General features: G+C 38.1%; 1 protein-coding gene across 1 annotated transcript in view; it reads right to left on the bottom strand.

Moving 5' to 3' along the window:
- BAZ2B (bromodomain adjacent to zinc finger domain 2B) overlaps positions 1-17,840 on the bottom strand; it is an 86,879-nt gene that overhangs the window by 10,137 nt on the left and 58,902 nt on the right. Inside the window, exons 19-26 of the mRNA XM_054381379.1 lie at positions 17,265-17,330; positions 15,636-15,776; positions 14,530-14,784; positions 13,179-13,393; positions 11,963-12,037; positions 6,736-6,979; positions 3,161-3,223; positions 1,850-1,994 (exon numbers count right to left, since the gene is read on the bottom strand). Coding sequence (XP_054237354.1) covers positions 1,850-1,994; positions 3,161-3,223; positions 6,736-6,979; positions 11,963-12,037; positions 13,179-13,393; positions 14,530-14,784; positions 15,636-15,776; positions 17,265-17,330 — 1,204 coding nt within the window. The remainder of the gene's footprint in view (positions 1-1,849; positions 1,995-3,160; positions 3,224-6,735; positions 6,980-11,962; positions 12,038-13,178; positions 13,394-14,529; positions 14,785-15,635; positions 15,777-17,264; positions 17,331-17,840) is intronic.

Here is a 17,840-nt window from a genome sequence, read left to right as displayed (position 1 = left end):
TACACCCAGTTAAGTAGTCAGATGCAAATCAGACAGTGTAGCATCTAAGCAATTTTAAGTACAAGCAGATGTTGATTGCAAAAGCCATTTTCTTCAAATAGATTTTTTGCACCTAATGTATCTGTTATGAAAAGGGAAAACATTTTTCTGTCTTCTTTGCTCTCGTATGCTTACACTGATGTGTCAAGACCAAAAGTCTTGAAAAATGTTAAACACGATGGAAGAGTCTCAAGCGATAGAACACATTCCAACTTCTTACATTATTTTCATCTGATACTGTAATTGTAAATAAACTAAGGTCCTGCTTATGGCTTACAGCCAACAAGTCTACTTGCTGTTGTGGAAAATCATTCTTTCTACAGAAGCAGTTGATTAAAGAAAAGAATACCAAATCAGATTGAACTTCAAAACATGCCCACAGTTATGGTCTACATATACAATTTGAGTATGAGTGGAAGTAAACAGAACCACTACACTGAGAAGTATTTTTTTTAAATGGTCAGATACTGCATCAAAATAGGACTTCAAAACAGGAGTGGATAAACTGTAGAATTCACTGAAACAGCAAGCTAACAGCTGAGGGGAAGACAGAGTAGTTGAGAACTGGAGAATGTGTCCATTATGCTATTCAGGGAGATTGAGATTTCATTAAGAAACACAGGTTTGCCCTACAGGTCTTGGTTAAAATTTTTGTGGGTTTGCTTGTTTGTTTATTTTCCTTCATGCACAATTTCCAAAGCATTTGGGGATTTCATCTGGTTGAAGTACAATAAATACAGAGAACAAAAGGAATGCCAGCAGTACAGTTCCTAACACACAGCATAAAATAATGCAGAACAGGAGACACAGTCAAGTTAATTTTTATGCTACCCACTTTAGAAAAACAACCTGAAAACCAAGATTAGATTTAGGAGCCCTACTGTTTATTTTGAGGGCCAAAACAAGGCTCAGCTGTCATATCATGCTATAATGTTACACTTACTTTAAATAAATAACTCTAGAATGATGTAATTCTCATCAGATCATTAAATTCTGATGTGTTTCAGAGGGTTTTTTGGTTATTCAGGGTGGTGGGGGTGGAATTTTAAGAGTAGTAAGGTTTTGCTTCATCTGTATGAGAAGTGGAAAGGATTTTTTTTGTGAACAAAATGAAGGCTTATGTTTAAGAAATCTACTATCTACAAAAAAGTCTGATAAACACATTTTCTGCATCTATCTAATTTAAGTGCATGAAAAATTCAATCAAAATTTGTATCTGTCACAACTACAAATTCACATTTTAATTTTGGCAAAAACAGCTTCAGCATTTGCTCACTGGAAGAAAGATCAGTGGGTAACACGCAGAGTGAATCATACTACTGATCAGAAAACACAGTACTTTCCTGTGTGAAAATAGTTTTTGTATTTTTGCAAGCACATATCAAATCTTCAAGCACAGACTAGTCTATGTATTGGCACAAAATATAACAACTGAAGATGAAAAGCTTTTTTTGCATTCTATGGTCATCCTGGTTTTCATATGCAGAGTGTACTACTATACAGAAACATGAAATAGTCCAGAAGGATACAAAAAAAAAAATCCAATGCAGGTAAATATGAAATAGCTTTAATACCCAGAACTTTAACAACTGAAAACTTCCAAGATATGAATCCTCATTTTAGAAGATATTAACTGGTATTTCATAACCACAAAGAAAGTGTCAGAAAAAAAAACATTTCAACAGAGGTCAACTGACAGCAGCATGTTTAGCCTCTGGTTGAAGGTGAAGCCTAAAGACTTTGCTGCACAAAATCAAAGGCTACAAAGGTGGGAGATATGTCTTGGCACAACATTCCTTAAGCTTCTTACCTTCTCCACTTTCCATGCCTTCTACAAAAATACCACCACACTGGGGCAGAATCCAGTATCGGCGCCTGTAGCGATCTTGGCCAAACATCATTGAACGCAAACAGTGTGAGGCTTCAAACAACTTCTTTCTGTACTGGCTTTGTTGCTGGTTTAGAAAAGAGCAAGCATTACAATTCAATGGGTTAAAAAAAAAAAAAAAAACCCACACATAACTGAAAACATCTCCTGACTGCCAGACTGAACAGAAGTTCCAGGCTCACATGGGAAGAATCTCAGAGATTTTGTGTGTGTTATGTGATACTCTGCTCACAACTGCTGTCTTGATTTTACTTACAGAGCAAACTGTAAAAAAAAGGAATGCAATCACTTACTGGTTCAGTTTAAGTTTATCAGTCTTCCCTAAAAGCATGTTTTGTGATGGTAGGTCCTGTCTGTAACACTGACTCTCAGAGAACAATATGATCAAAGATTTCGTAGCAGAAGAACAGCTGAAATCCTATCAATTCTACAGTACCAGCAAATGGTAAACTGAGCCCTGAAGACAGCTGGATACTGCAGCTCCTGATGGCAAACTAATGAGATGTTTTAACTGGTTCATAAAAGAATGAGAACAGTAACGTCTGAAAACAAATTCTGTATTCGAACACAGTTCTCTGAGGAGAGCCAGCAAAGATCTGAGTTTATTCAATTCTTGCTAAATTGAGCCTGCTGGAAGTTAGATATAATGCAGGACTGGGAATTTACTGCAATCTGGACCATGACAGAAACCAAAGTCTTAAATTGCCAATTTTCTAATATGAGGAATAAAACCATGAACCATGAGTACCCCTATTGACAGGATTCTATCTTGTTCACAGTTCTCTTCCTATTCCCTTGTTTCTTCTCTCAAAGCCTGAAGCTAAGACAGCTCTCTCTCCAAGCCTGGAACCGGGCTGCAGAAACTAGCCAGCTGTAGGAGGGAGCGAGAATTGCAATCCTTTGTGTAATGGAAAAGTCACTGCTTCTCATTTCCCAAGATCAGTAAACGGAGGTGTGTCAGTCAGATCTGGATAAAAATGATCTTACTTTTTATTTGGAGATGTGCAAATATTATCAACAGCTTTCCAACTGTCTTTTGAGTCATATCCACTCAATGCTGCTAGACTAAACTCACAACTTGTGTGTCACAAACACCATCACCGTTTCTATTTTCATTAAACAAAACTATTTCAATTTATATTAATTTGGAGGACAGAAAATGATGGTTACTAATCTAACTCATTACATCTGGTGATCAAATCTGTAGTGTAACAAAGACAAATGACCTCTCACCTTTGTCAGTTTTTCAATCTGCTTCTCTAGCTCTTCAACACTTACTGTCTGGTCCCCATCATCCTAGAAATCACCAAACATACCGTCATGCCCAATTTATTTCAGGGTAAAAAAAAAAATCACCCTACCATGTCTCACAAACAGTACAAGTAACAGAAAATCAGAGGCAAATTTTAAGGGTAAAAATAATTCAAATTTTGCAGTTGTTCAATGTATTTGACTAAAAACCATGTAACTGGAAAAAGGTCTATCTTCAGTCTTTCCAAACCATCCCTGATACATACAAAGGGGAAGGCTCGTGACTAAATGTTCACTCAAAACATTCTTTACTGGAAGAAATAATTTGTTTTGTCCACAAACACTTAAGACAATAGATTTAATCTTTGTTTCTAAAAAGCTTTTTTGGATATTTGAACAAATTCTTCACCATGAGGGTGGTGAGGCATTAGAACAGTTTGGCCAGATAAGTTGCAGAAGGTCCACCACCGAACATTTTCAAATCCAGGTTGGGTGGGGCCTTGAACAACCTGAGGTGTTCCTGCCCATGGTAAGGAGTTGAAACTAGATGATCTTTCAGGTCCCTTCCAACCCAAACCATTCTGTGACCCTCAGGTTCAAATTAATTTCTAAGTGTTCTTCTCATGAAATTATGCAATCTGTCAAATCTTATCTATCAGTCTTTGGCCAGAGTGTATTTGTATTTTATTTCAATGTTTACAAGAAACTGTAGAGCCACTGTACATTAGAAGTTTGCTATAGAAGCTCCAGTACTAATCTTGCTGATTTTTGAAGAGGATGGTTATGGTTTCCTCCTTCTTGATACAGTTTTAAAATGAGAGTAATTTCCATAAAGAGAGTTACAATTTAGGTCAAGAAAGTCTTTGGGAGTAACAGTTTTCAAAAGAATACAACCACAATCCTAGAAGCAATCAATCACCTCCACTGTAAGATACTGAGTGGTCTTGTACTTCTTGGCTCTGTAAAAGCATACCAGAAGAGAGCCTTCCGAAACAACATTATCTAGCAAGAATGCAATGGAACTTTTGTTACATCACAAAGTTCATCTTTCTACAAGAGTTACAGGGCTTTTCTCTCTGAAATTTCTCATGCACCATAATAGGAGAGTCATACTAAAGGGGGAAAGATACATGGTTTGGATGTGAGATTAGATACCTAAACGTTGCTTGTTTTTAATACTGAAGTATGAATTTGTAAGGACTCTGCCCTGTGCCTCCAAATTCATACACATTAGAGCACTTGAAACAAATACAGAATAGTAATATAAAGAACTGCTCGTACCCTGGAAACCACTCAGGTTTTTAGAAGAGTGTTTGCAAAGATCTGAGATCAAGTATGTTGTTACCCAAGAGCTGTTCAATTGGCCACATCCATAGCACCCATAAAAACCTCTCTTTGAATTACAATAACCTTGCAAAAAATAGGTCCTTTTTCCTGTAATCAGGGCAACACTCAGTGCATTAAAACATGGCAATTCAGTATTGCTTGTCTCTTTAATCAGGTTTTATCCAGCAGGGAATTCTAGAGTTCTGCAATGAATCCTATGGGCTGGGGTTACTTCTATTTAAACAAACAAGCCTTTCGGCTGTTGTAGATACATTTCAGAGTTAAAAGGTTTCTATGTTCCTTTTGAATCTTATCTGATACTGGCTAGTAAAATTTGTCATCTTGTGATCAGATACAGTCAGGGAGTGACTACTGTGGTAGGAATGGGTTCATCTGCAGAGATAGTAATAACTTTGTTGCCCCAGTTCATATTACGAATTTTTGGTTGTTAATTGTCCAAGATGTTCTTAAAAAAATGAGGAAAGGGGAGATTTTGCAGCGATTGTTCTCAGGGCAGCTGCTGAATGCATGCAGAGTGCATGATTCCTTAGTTCACCAATTCCTTAGCACGCTGTGTAGAGCAAAACAGTAACATTCCATATGTGCCAAGAACAACAGCCTCACGTTGGCACCCTGTGATTGGAACATGCTGCAGAAGCCACCTCCTTGACATGCTGGCACCTCTTACTTGGAAAGGATTTTGGCTTATGTATGTGGTTGGGTTTTACTGGCTAAGGGACTGATAACAGCCAATTAGAATTATTTACAACAGGAGCACTTAAAATTGGGGATCTGAAGAAGCTATGTGGTTAACAGCTGATGTAGTCCTCCTATGATTAAAGAGTTAATCAGGATATCAGCAATAGTACCACATGGTGGTATTCGGAAATTGCTATTATTAAACCCAATGGCCCAAGGCAGTAAGGCTACCACCACCACCCTGACAGGCTAATGCTTGATGTTCGACTCTATTCACCATGGGTGTGAGGAGTTAGATGGGATGTGTTGCATGACCCTTAGCGTTCCTTCATTCTCGATATGTAAACAAGTAGACCCCTTGAAAGAGTTAACACCATCAGCTGAAGACAGACAATAGTTGGACCTCTTTTGGTTCTTTACAGTGGAGTTGGCCATGGCTTCAAAAACTTAAGTATTCATCTTATTGGCTTGATCTGTTTACGTTTTATCCGGTTTTGGGGGGTTTTTTGGTGTTTTTGTTTTGTTTTTATCTTGTATATTTGCCTGTGTACAAAAGATGACTACTAAAGCGATTCACTCTTTCAGCATTAGGGTTGTACACTATCAGACTTCTGGTCATTCAGTGGAATGTGGTAGGAATGGGTTCATCCATGTTTGACCAGATGTAGCTGAACTAACCAATAGATAAGTCGCTAGCCTACTAAATCTGAAACTATGAAAAACGGAGTGGGGTGTTAGGGAACACCTTGTGCAATAGGGAGGAGCTTTGTTCTCCTTGGCCCAGCCTCCTGGGACAACACCAGACAATGACTCTATGTAAACTGGAAATCTCTGGTGGCAGGGGGAGTGGCCGCACCAATCCTCCATCCTGCCATGGGGACGCCCACTAGGACAGGGTCCTGGTCACCCCCATCATTTTGAGATCTCCAGAGCAGTGAGTGACATGTGTCTTGCTACAGTTTTATATAACCTCATCTGCCTTCCAATAAAAGAACACTGTGCCTGAATGGCACCCGTGATACATGCGATTCCTGAACCAAGAAAAGTTAGGGAAAAAATACACAAGAAATCTTTATAATAGACAAAGTTAAATATAACTGAATGAAATAATAAATGTGTGTAAACTCATAAATCAACTTCATTCTCCTCCAAGAGAAAACTACAGTTATACTCTAACGAAACTGCAGTTCTCTGGATCAGGTATGATCCTTCAGAATTCCAGAAAATTTAACAATAAATCAACATAAGTAAGCAGCAAAATTAAAAAAAAAACAAACCAAAAACAACTTAACCATCTAAACCAAACAAACCCTCCACATCAAATTAACCCACCAAACCATAATATCATATGCATGCAAAGAGAAAAAATACTCCAGAAAACAAAACATTCTAAAAATTTAAGATTACTGGAGGTAAGTTATTGTTCCTTCCTTTTCATTGTGAGATTTTGAGGAAGCAGTGCCATGCTGCAGAGAAACAGAAGGGAAACAGCTTCTAATACATTAAATTTCTCTATACTTAGAATGTCCTACCTCATCATCACAAACTTCTGCCTTCTTTCCTTTTTTATCTTCTTTGTCATCTTCATCTTCATCATCCTCATCTGCCTGATCATCACTGTCATCATCATCATCATCATCGTAATCACTGTCCCCCGCCTTTCGTCTGCGTTTGCGGCCTGGTGTTGGCGTTTCCAAAGAGTGCTGCTCCTCTCCTCCATCACCACCTCCTGTGGCATCTCTTTTGCCAGTTTTCTTGGCATGAATGATTCGAAGCCTTGAAACACAGGACAAGGGGTGAAATTATGGAGTATGTCTGTACCATAAACACACCTTTCTTCTAGGTGACTGAAAGCAAATCATACATTTTAGATTCAAATTAGCAATTCTGGTCTAATACAACACTATTTTCTCAGTATTTATTGCTGTTAGTCAACAAGTCAAAAAAAAAAAAAATCAGGTTACAAAACCCCTTACACGCCTCTTAGTCAGCTCTGAATAGGATTTCTGTTTCTCCCAGGTGAATTTTAAGGTGTAACTGTTTAGAAGACATTAAATAAGAAAGACTTTGGAAAAAAAAAATATCAGGAAAGACAATTAGATGAAAGAACCATTTCTAGTTATCTTTTGGTTTATGCATTTAAAAATATGACCATAAAATACCTGTGACTGAGGGGAAAGGCAAAAATCCTCAGCTGGAAGTATGAAATTATTTACATTTGCATGGCAACAGCATGAGATGGTTAAAGTTTTGTTTTCTGTATATTTGGGGTTTTTTTTCCTTCTTTCCAGATTTTATGCATTATTTTAGTTCTTTGGGTGATCTTTTTATTCTAGGATGTACTTTCTTTTTTGAGAAATCTTAGGTACCTAAACTACCAGGAGATTACTCAAACTCTTATTTTTCCTTTTATGAAAGAAAAGGGAAACTTACATACCAGTAATTCTGGTTGTAGTAGACCTTCTTCTTCTATAAAAACCCTATAAGACAAGATTCCACACAGCAAAAATTATAGTTCCACCTATCAGGGAGCTAGCAGGCAAACATGCTGAATCACAGGAGGTATCAATAGCCAGCCCTATCCAGTCACTTACAATGCAGACCAAAAATACAACTGACTTAGAAGAGGTTCATAAACACGTGTAGAAAAGACAAAGATTTTTGTAAGAGATGGTTGGAAGAAGGTAGGATGGGAAAAGTAGAGTGGTAACGACAAACCAATTACCAGTAAGTAATTTTTCCTTGTCGTACTTATCTCTCTTCCCATCCTACAAAACAACATTCCATACAGCAAGTGGCTACGAGTATGGTGAGTGCTGTAGAAGTGCTGGCTTCAAGCACACTGACAGCCTTCTGAAATGCTGCTGAACGAAGCCAGTACTCAACAGCACAAACTCAAATGAAGCTGTTACTGCTCAACTGGTAGCAGCTCTGGTTTTTTGGGTTTTTTTTTGTGTTAAGAAGACCATTAGCAAGAAATCATCAAGGGGCCTTCTGTTTGCTTGGAAATAGTTGGGCTTTGGGTTTCTTTTGTGGGTGGTGCTTTTGGGTTGTTGCAGTTTGTTTTTTTTTAATGCAGTGGTTAATCCACTGGAGAATTTAGAAAGTTTTACACTTACTTTTTCAGCACAAATGTGTATTTTAGCAATTAAAAATATTTTTTAATTAAAAAAAATAATTTCTCATGCCTCCCAGTGAATTTGGAAGGAAGTAACAGTTTCAGGTCTGGTTCAACAGTCTTGCTGAGTGTTGACATTACTCAGGCTGTTTTAGGGGAAAAAAAAAAAATCTTTTTAAAAGGACAACTTCAAACCATCAAGTCATCTTCATTTTGACTAGAAATTCCTGCCTATACACAGGAATCAACTATCAAACAAGGCCACTAGTCAACATCTGGATTGACTGCTGCATGACTGGACAATTTTAGTGACCAATTAGACTAAGATAATCTTGAAGACGAGTCAAACAAAGCTGGCAGCTGGAAGGTTCAACGACCAGCAAATGCTTCTTTCACATACCTAGAAGAACTCAGAAGAACCAAAGAAGGCTACTTTTGCAGAAAGCACAACTAGAGATAAAACGCTTTCAAGCACTAAAGGAAACCTGCTGTGTGATGATGCAAGTTGTAAGGATGGAAATGAATCAAGGATGCTCTTTTAACAGCACCATAAGCGTAAGAAAGCAGCACTCTGGATCCATAGTAGAGGCAGACTCAAGTTATATACTCAAAAAGTATAACTTAGAAAATGTTCAGAGACTTCAAGAGGTCATATAATTTTCCTTGCTGCTACCTGGACATACGGCTCACAGAGAAGGAAACTTTCACTGAGGAATCAGTTTCATCTTTCTCACTTTCACATATATACCAAAACGACATCCACAACCATCAAGAGAATTACGATGTCTATTGGCCTATAGAGAGTGGATGGCTCACCAGATAATTAAATACGTGGCTTAAGCCCACTCTTATCTGTAACATTTGATAGATCACATAAGGAAAATTCACCTTTTGGCTTCATTTTCATGCCTTCACAATTTTTGCACTGAGAAGAGATCTTCTCAATGCTTATCAGCGTCTAAAAGACAGATGGCAAGACGATAGGGACAGATTGTTTTCAGTGGTGCCCAGTGAAAGGACAAGGGGAAAACTGAAACCCAGGAGGTTCCATCTGAAGATAAGAAGAAACTTTGTTGTGAGGGTGCTGGAGCCCTGGAGCAGGCTGCCCAGAGAGGTTGTGGAGCCTCCTCCTCTGAAAAGATTCCAAATCCACCTGGACACTGTGATCCTAGGCAGCCAGCTGTAGGTGGCCCTGCTTTAGCAAGGGGGATTGGACTGGGTGATCTCCAGAGGTCCCTTCCAACTCCCACCATGCTAAGATTCTGTGTAGAAGCAAGGCAAGGAAATTCTAAACACTATACTTTAAACGCAACTTTAAAACGCCTTTGGATGTCAAAAAACGAAAGCTCCCCAAATCAGCATTATCACCTTCTGCCCAAACTCAGGGTGCAATTTCTCCCCTCATGTAGCACACTGCTTTTGATATGCCACCATCAATTACAGTTTAGAGGGCCTCACTGGGAATAAATTAATTTACAAGAAGTATGCCTTACCAGCATGCAAAAAACAACATTGCTGCAGTGCAAAAACTTGTTCTGCAGTATTTATAGTGTTGTAAAGAAACAGTTATTACTTAATTCTTCAAGTAGCTATATTTCATTTTTATTCTCTTTTAGCTTTCCCTTCCTCTCCCCAGCCCCCAGTATCCAGCTGAGGAGCTAAAAAAAGTGAGAATGTATGCACATTAAAAAAAATTGCTTAGTGAAAACATCTGATACAGGTAGTCGATTCTCATCTCACCTGGATATACTTCAAGCCAGTCTGGACACAGGGGGTATGAAGATTTACCACAACAGACACTGGCAAATCAGGCTGAGATGAAACAATCCCACCATTCCTCAGTAGCCCTTATTCTTCAATTATACACTTCCCAGGCATGATGGGTTGGTGTTGAGGGTGTGTGCATATGAAAAGACTACACATCCACTGATCACATGATGAGTACTCAAGAAACCAGATGCTCTGCAAAACTGTTTGGGCCTAGGATGCTTAAAAACTAGACTGAGCTTTGAAATGTATGGGGAAAATAACATGCATAAGAGTGAAGTCTAGAAGCAGAAAAAAAGACCAAACAGAAGCCTGAAATGAACAGAAGCCCCAGAACAGCTGTAGAGTTTACGAAAAACACACCAACTGATTTAATGAAGAAGAAAACCTTGTTTTACATTGATCAAAGAAGGCTCTTACAACAGGCTTCTTGAATTGCACCAGAAAAACAGCGGAAAATCCAAAGATTTTGAACCAAAGATGAAATTAATCATATCCAGTAAATTCAAAGAAGTGTAAGAATGTTTCTGAGCACTCCCACAATACTTACACTCAGTAACAGGGACAGCACTACTAGAACTCAAAATTCACATGGGGGAGAAACAAGAAAGAGTAAAGACTTAACAAATAGAGAAAGGAAAGAAGAGCTTGGGACTTCAGGGTATTATGCCAACTACTCGAAATAGAAGAAAAGGGAGATCACGAGGAAAAGGGAGGATCCTACATCTACAAGTACTTACAGTTTGATGGAGGGAGAGGAAGACTAAGCAGTTGCTAAGGAGACATGGATAGATAAGGGTTCCATTCCACTAGAGGACAGCTAGCTACATCAGAACTTCAGAAACCCTTTTGAAACTATATCCTGGAGAGAGGATACAGATGAAGACAAGGAAAGGTATTTGGATTGTCCTAAAAGATAAAATAATAACCCTGTGCAGACTGAAATCTGCAGTATTAGTAAAGAAGTTATTTTTATTGGCCAGATTTTTTCCTCTACCTCCCCTCTTGTCCTTCTTCTTTTACTTGTTTCCTTCTTCCTTCTGAGGTACGTTAAAGGGAAAAAAGGGAGACATAAGATTACAAACACAAGTACCTAAAGCAAAGACCAAGAAAGGAGTCACCATTCCTAGAAAGAGATAAAGATGACTAAGTTAAAAAAAGAAAGTCAAGTTTGGCTATATATTTTTACCCCCTGTGATTCATATCTTTTATGCCTTCTAGCTTCCTGGTAGTTGGAGCCATTATGCTTGCTGTATGGAATTTTGTCTTGTAGGATGGGAGAACAGTGGATATGAAACTGACAACCCCTAAAAAGTCCTAGGTTTTCCTTAAATAAAAATGCAAAAAAAAAAAAAAGCTCAAAGTTTGCATTCTACAAATGATCCCCAGCTACAGGGAACAATGCAACACTGACAGATGGGAAACACTAAGATAACACAACACAAAATTTGATTGGCAATTGTCGCATGAAAACCACGTCTTCTTAGCATGCCTTTCAGAATGAACATTGGTAATTAAGGTAGATCCAAATCAACCTTGATAATAATGTCAGCAGCAATCTGACAGCTCCTCTAATATGCCAAATAATTTTTAAAAATTTTCTCCCAAAGAATACAAAATGAACTTGACTTTGCTTCAATCCTGAGGGACACTCCCTCTGAATCTCATGCATCTTTTATAGCTTGTAAAAAGACCAGTTCTGCATTATTCCAAATCCACATCCGTCCCAATTATGCAGTTCATTTAGAAGCTTCTTGGTAAACCTGTAACTGCATCAGCTAATCTTGTCCTTAGAACCAACTGCCTATATAGCAGCATATCTGAGCAAATGCAAGAAAGCAATACATTGGAATATTTAAGGAAACAAAACTTACTTCCGAAGTTTGCCTTCAACCATCCATTTATCTCTCCTTAAGTTTGACATATAATCAATGTTTTTATCAATTTCACTGTCAAAGACAAAATAATCCATTAACTGTGAACTTTCTTTTTCTGAGAATACATTTATGTACACTCTTAGAGAATTATATCATGGGAAAACGTTTAAAACAAGTAATTTAAAAGCTAGCAAAGTCCAATTCTGAACTGCTGTGCCTATGTCATGCAATCCTTATTTACAGTATCGTATCAGCCTTCTTTCTGTAAGAAGCGTATCATTCAAAGAATTTTACACTTCTTTCCACAGCTCTAATGCTGTGTCAAGCCTCCAGCTGCATGTGCCACAAAGCCCTGCACTGAAAACAAAGTTATCACTGATACATCTATGGTCTTCTAACTAGGACCCATGGGATCTGTAAACTATGGTCGCTTCTCACTACAACACTTGAAGAGCCAAAACAGTACAGTCACAGTCTGCAAGCCCATGCCTGAGACATCTCAGCCTCAACCTTTTAGCTGATTATAGTAGTTTTCAGTCTTGGAAGATACAGAGCATCTCTTTCATTCTTGCCTTACACAATCTTGATTCACTTTTGCATTATTGTACACCAAAAGCAGGAGAATTCAGCAGGAAACAAAACAGCTCTCATGTGAGCAAAGACTTTACCACAGTAATTAAGTACACATGGTGTAAGTTAAATTAATTGCACATTGTTGGGTTTTCAAGTGTTGTTTAATGCATTTCTTTTTAAATTATGGAATGCTATATATTTCTGACCACAAACGAAGCATACACCTGCTTGAATTACCACCATGCTAAATCAGGCTTGCCACCACAGCTTACAATACTAGGTCCAAGTATTTGGGCAAAAGATGCCTGAAAAGAGGAAAACAGGAGTACTGCAGAAGCCTTATACAACTCTTCTGTTTCCTCAAACATCTAGCAAATTTCTTTGTAATCAGCCTTTTCATTTACCACAAAACAGCTGTAGGAACTTTGGTGCAAGCTTTGAAAACAGACTTAAAATAGTAGAACTTTTCTATGTTTGCTCTCTTATCAGAATTACTAAGCTAAGAAGCAGTAAGACAGCAAATTTCAGCTTTCATTGCGAGAACACATCAAGAAGCCTTCTTTAACAGTGTACACAGTACTTTTGAACTAGAACATATTGGTACTTCTATTTTTACAGACCTGTTTGGGAAAAATCTTACCTTACTACACTTTTGCTGCAGGCTAACTCATTGACAAGAAAAGCAAGAACTGATGCTTTCTGAGCTGGAGTATGTGCCTGGAAAGCTTTTGTCTTCAAGCTCTCTGTCAGCTCAGTTTGCCCACAGTGAGCCTCCATGAATATCTGCAGAATCTCAGATACATTATCCCGATTGATACCAACATTCAGTAGATGTTCCCCAAGAATAGTTTTGGCCTAAAATGAATAAAGATGTTTCAAACAATCACATTTAAAGAAAAAAAAAATTTCTCTGCAGGCTGGATCATTGCCTGTAACACAGGGGGATGGGTTTGTTTGCATTTTTACATAAGGATTTTTAAAAGCATTTTTCTTTACTGAAATATAAATCTTAAAGAGTAACAGATTAGAATGTCTTCACCTCTAAATCTCCTTAGAGCAGAGATAATGAAACAGATTAAATGAAAAAAGGCTACATAGTTACAGAGCAGAAAAGAGCTATGTTGGCTTAAAAAACAAGGAAAATGAGAATCATGAATGAAACAGTTTTGATAAAGTGACATTGAGAGCAGAATTTGGAGGAAAAAATGGCAAGATTTACTGAGTATAGCATGAGGGTAAGAACGAAAAGGGGGCAGAAAAAAGGTGTAAAAATACATGGCCACAGGATGTGATAATGCCCTACAAAAAAAAAAAAATCAAACCAAAGCAAGGGAGCATAGAGAAAACCCCTGCACTCAGCACTGGTGAGGCTGCATCTCAAATACTGGGTTCAGTTTTGAACCCCTCACTCCAAGAAGGACATTGAGGGGTTGGAGTGTCTCCAGATCAGGGCAACAAAGCTGGGGAAGTGTCTGGGAAAGCAAGCCTTGTGAGAAGTGGCTGAGAGCTGGGGTTGTTCAGCCTGGAGAAAATGATAGGTTAAGAGAAAATGCCCTCAAGTTGCACCAAGGGAAGTTGAAGCTGGGCATTAGGAAGGCTTTTTTCACTGAAAGTATTATCAAGCACTGAAATGTCTTGCCCAGGAAGTGGTGGAGTCCCCACCCCTGGATGTATTTAAGAATTGCGCATACATAGGGCTTAGGGGTATGGTTTAGTCTGGGACTTTTCCATGATAGACTAATGATTGCAAGAGATGTTCATAAAGGTCTTTTCCAATCTAGGCAATTCTGTGATTCTCTGCAAATGGTCAGAAATATCACTTCTGGAAAATTAGAATGCTTACAGGCCACAGAAAATCTTGAGTAACATTAGATCGGTGACAGCAAAGAGAAGAATTGGGAAAGAGAACAGAAAGCCAAATCAAAGAGGTGTCAAAGACGCATCATTGACAAAAGTAGCATGTTTACTACAGATTTTTTCCCTTTTTTTACCTTGTATCCTGTAACAAGTCCTGGATCACAAACAGCTGCAGAGACAAGCTTTACAAGTAAGTCTTGTACTTCTCCCATGCTGTCCCCTACGTTTAGCAAGCCCTCTTGAAGAACGCTCAGGGAAGGGACATCCACATTCACGTCAAAGCCAAGAACTTTACCAAAGTTGCGCAGGAACTGCACTACCATGAGACAATCTGAAAACGTGCTTCCATCCAAAACGAGGCCTGGGATGCGAGGCAACTCTGGCAAAGGCTGAAAAGTAAAGAACAACAATGGCAGAATCAGTAGCATATCTCAAAAGAAAACACTAGCTAGGGAAATGGGCTAGTAGGTCCATACAACCTAGTGTGACAAATGCCAGAAGGTGAAGGCTACAGAGAAACTGCCCCTGCACATCCCACACAGGAAATTCAATTTCAAGCTGAAGCACATTTACCTTTTCACATATTTTAGGAGGGGAGATATTAACAATTACTTATTTTTTGGGCAGAAGATGCTCTCAGACTCTATTCTGAGCCAAACTTTAAATGGTGGTGAAAAATATTTGGAGGACATAGGGAGAGAAATTCTCTGGGAAGAAAGGGCTTGAACCTGAAGTATGTCAAGTCCTGATGGGCAAAACCTAACACTGAAGAGTGGGAGAGCATGGTTGTTTTAGTAACAGCTTAGAGTAGATGCACATCTGAGAAAAGCTTTATTTAGTGCCTGTGTACTGAGACATGATGCATATTCCTGCTGTAAAAATAAATCAGAGCAATTGATTTTTTTTTTTTTCTTTTAAGCAATCACAGAAGTGCTTTTTGGGAAGCAGGCCACTTTTACACAAAGTGCTTTTCATTAACTAAATGTATGCTACTTTAATGTCTGTAGTAACTTGGGGTTTTTTTATTAATATTTATTTATTTATTTATATATCTGTATATCTCTATATCTATCTATCTATATATATAGATATCTCAAATGCTTATCTAATTATTTAGGCTAATTATTTGGACTAAAATTCGAATGCTTTGCAAGTAGCTGCAAGAAGAAAAGTTACCATGCCACAACAACAAAATACTTTCCTGCCTCATGTTTCTGTAAGTTCATACTGCTAGGGTTACCTTCTGGTCTGCTAAGCACATATCTTCATTAGGCTTCTTTAGCTCCTTGGCCATTTCCAATTCCAATCTTCGCTGTTCCAGTTTCCGTTCTTTGTTTAATCTTTTCTCATCACGTTTCTCCTGCTTCAATCGCTCTTTTTCCTTATGTAAAATTCAAAAGGCCAGAAAATAAAACTCAGGTATTACAGTGGAACAACCTCAGAATTTGAAAAGCATTATTTATGTAATCTCACTAAGTACCACAGCAATTAAGGAACCTGCATTCAAGTAAAGGGAAAGGGGAAACTCCAGAAATAGAAAAAACCCATAGAACTGTGAGCAAATTAAGATTGACTTGTTTCTTTCCTGGCCACATGGAAATGAACAACAAGCGTGTTTGGACTAACATTTCGGAAAGGTAAGCTCCCGCTGTAACCCTCTAGCAAAACTGAGACCTCTCCACTGCTTGTAAGAACAAGTTCTACTACAAAACCACTTTTACATTATCTTCAGCTCAGGGCAACTTCAGTCTTTCATGCAATGCTACGGCTAAGAGTAAAATTCAACTAGTTAAAAGCCTGATAAGCTGACTCCATAAGAATATTTTGATGGATTTTGAGTTAGGATGTGCCAGACTACCAGTTTGAATTTCCTGCACAACCCCCCCTTGTGGCCCTCATCACAAGGAAAGAGCACAGCTCTTTTGGAAACAGTCTTGTTTTCAGTAACAAACCAGAAGAAAATAGCTACATGATCAGCATCCAAAGAAGCCTGAAATTTCAGAAAGTGAAATTAACTATTTTTTTGTTACCAGCTTAATGTCACTGTGTTAAAAAAAAAAAAAGTTAAACAACTAGATTCAGAGATGGACAAAGTACAGTGATTGTACACAAAATGACCTATATACATTCAGGCTTCTCTATCTCTTGGTTCAGAATTTCTGGTTCAGAATTTAGTAAAACAAGAAATGGAGCATCTATTTTTCTGTAGCACACCCAGTACTTTCTACTGAAGGAGAAAAAATAAAATTATTAAGGTATAATAAATCCTATTTTCTTTGCTTCACCATGGTCCAAATCTAGAATCAAAATCTGCAAGTTCTAGGAAGCCAGGACTGGAATAAGAGATGTATTTCTACCCCTGTGTGGGGTAAATATTGAGGAAAATCTCAAGTCAGGATGATCAAGTCTTCATTATTCTTATACACATGAGCAACATGAAGAAGAGAAAATAAAACATCCTTTCCAGGAAATACTAGGGACTCTCAAATGACTATGCAGTTAGTGACTTTTCACTTACATTCAGTAAGCATGGAAGGGCCCTCCTGAGATCATCTAAGTCCCCACCAGTGTTTGTCCTGTCCCTGACATTGTTCCCCCCCAGGCAGGCAGTATCAACTACAGCAGATTGCAGTTCCACAACCTATCATGTTAATGTATGCCCGCATTTAACCATAAGTCTCAAAGTTTAAAAAAAAAAATAGAAAAATCTCTTAAGTTTAAACAGAATTTCCTGTATTTCAATTTGTGACTGCTGCTTCTTGTCCTGCCATTCTATAAATGAAACTACACATACAAAGACACTGCTCTTCTACAGATCACTGCAGAATGAAACCAGGAGAACTTCACACTTTCAGAGATTAATACTCACTTCTGCTTTTTTACGTGCTTCCATGGCTTTCATAAGCATCATATGTTGTCTTCTCCTTTCTCGTTCCTATTGAAGCAGGTAAGATTAGAATAAAACTCACCCACATTTTCAAATAGGTAAAAAAGCTGAGTAACAAATTTATAGCATTAATAGACAAGTCACAGTAAATACTAAATATAGGACAAGGATGGCCAAGTCTGTGCATGTTTTAGTTCAGGTTTAGAAAGCAAATACAAGAACAATCAAAAGCAAAAAGGTAAAGCAATGAACATGGAGACAGTGTAAAAAAGAAGCATACAGGTTTACTTATGGTCAGTTGTGATGCTCCTTCATAAGCTGGCAGAACAAAAAGCATAATGGTTGGCTGGAACAGGTCAGTTACCTTACATCTGCTATTATGGAACTTGCAATTTACTTCTTCAATAGCCAATTCAGTAGAAATTTTAACAGGTCATTTTCAAACTCTGAAAGTATTAACGTTTTTGTAACCAAGTCACAAATTAGCATCATGAATTTTCTCAGCTCCAAGGCAGTTTCAGTTGAGCTAGTGGTGCTGCATATGCACATGCAACACCA

The sequence above is a fragment of the Indicator indicator genome, chromosome 5, assembly GCF_027791375.1.
Source record: "Indicator indicator isolate 239-I01 chromosome 5, UM_Iind_1.1, whole genome shotgun sequence".
NCBI lineage: Eukaryota > Metazoa > Chordata > Aves > Piciformes > Indicatoridae > Indicator > Indicator indicator.
This window is presented reverse-complemented; position numbering and strand designations above follow the sequence as displayed.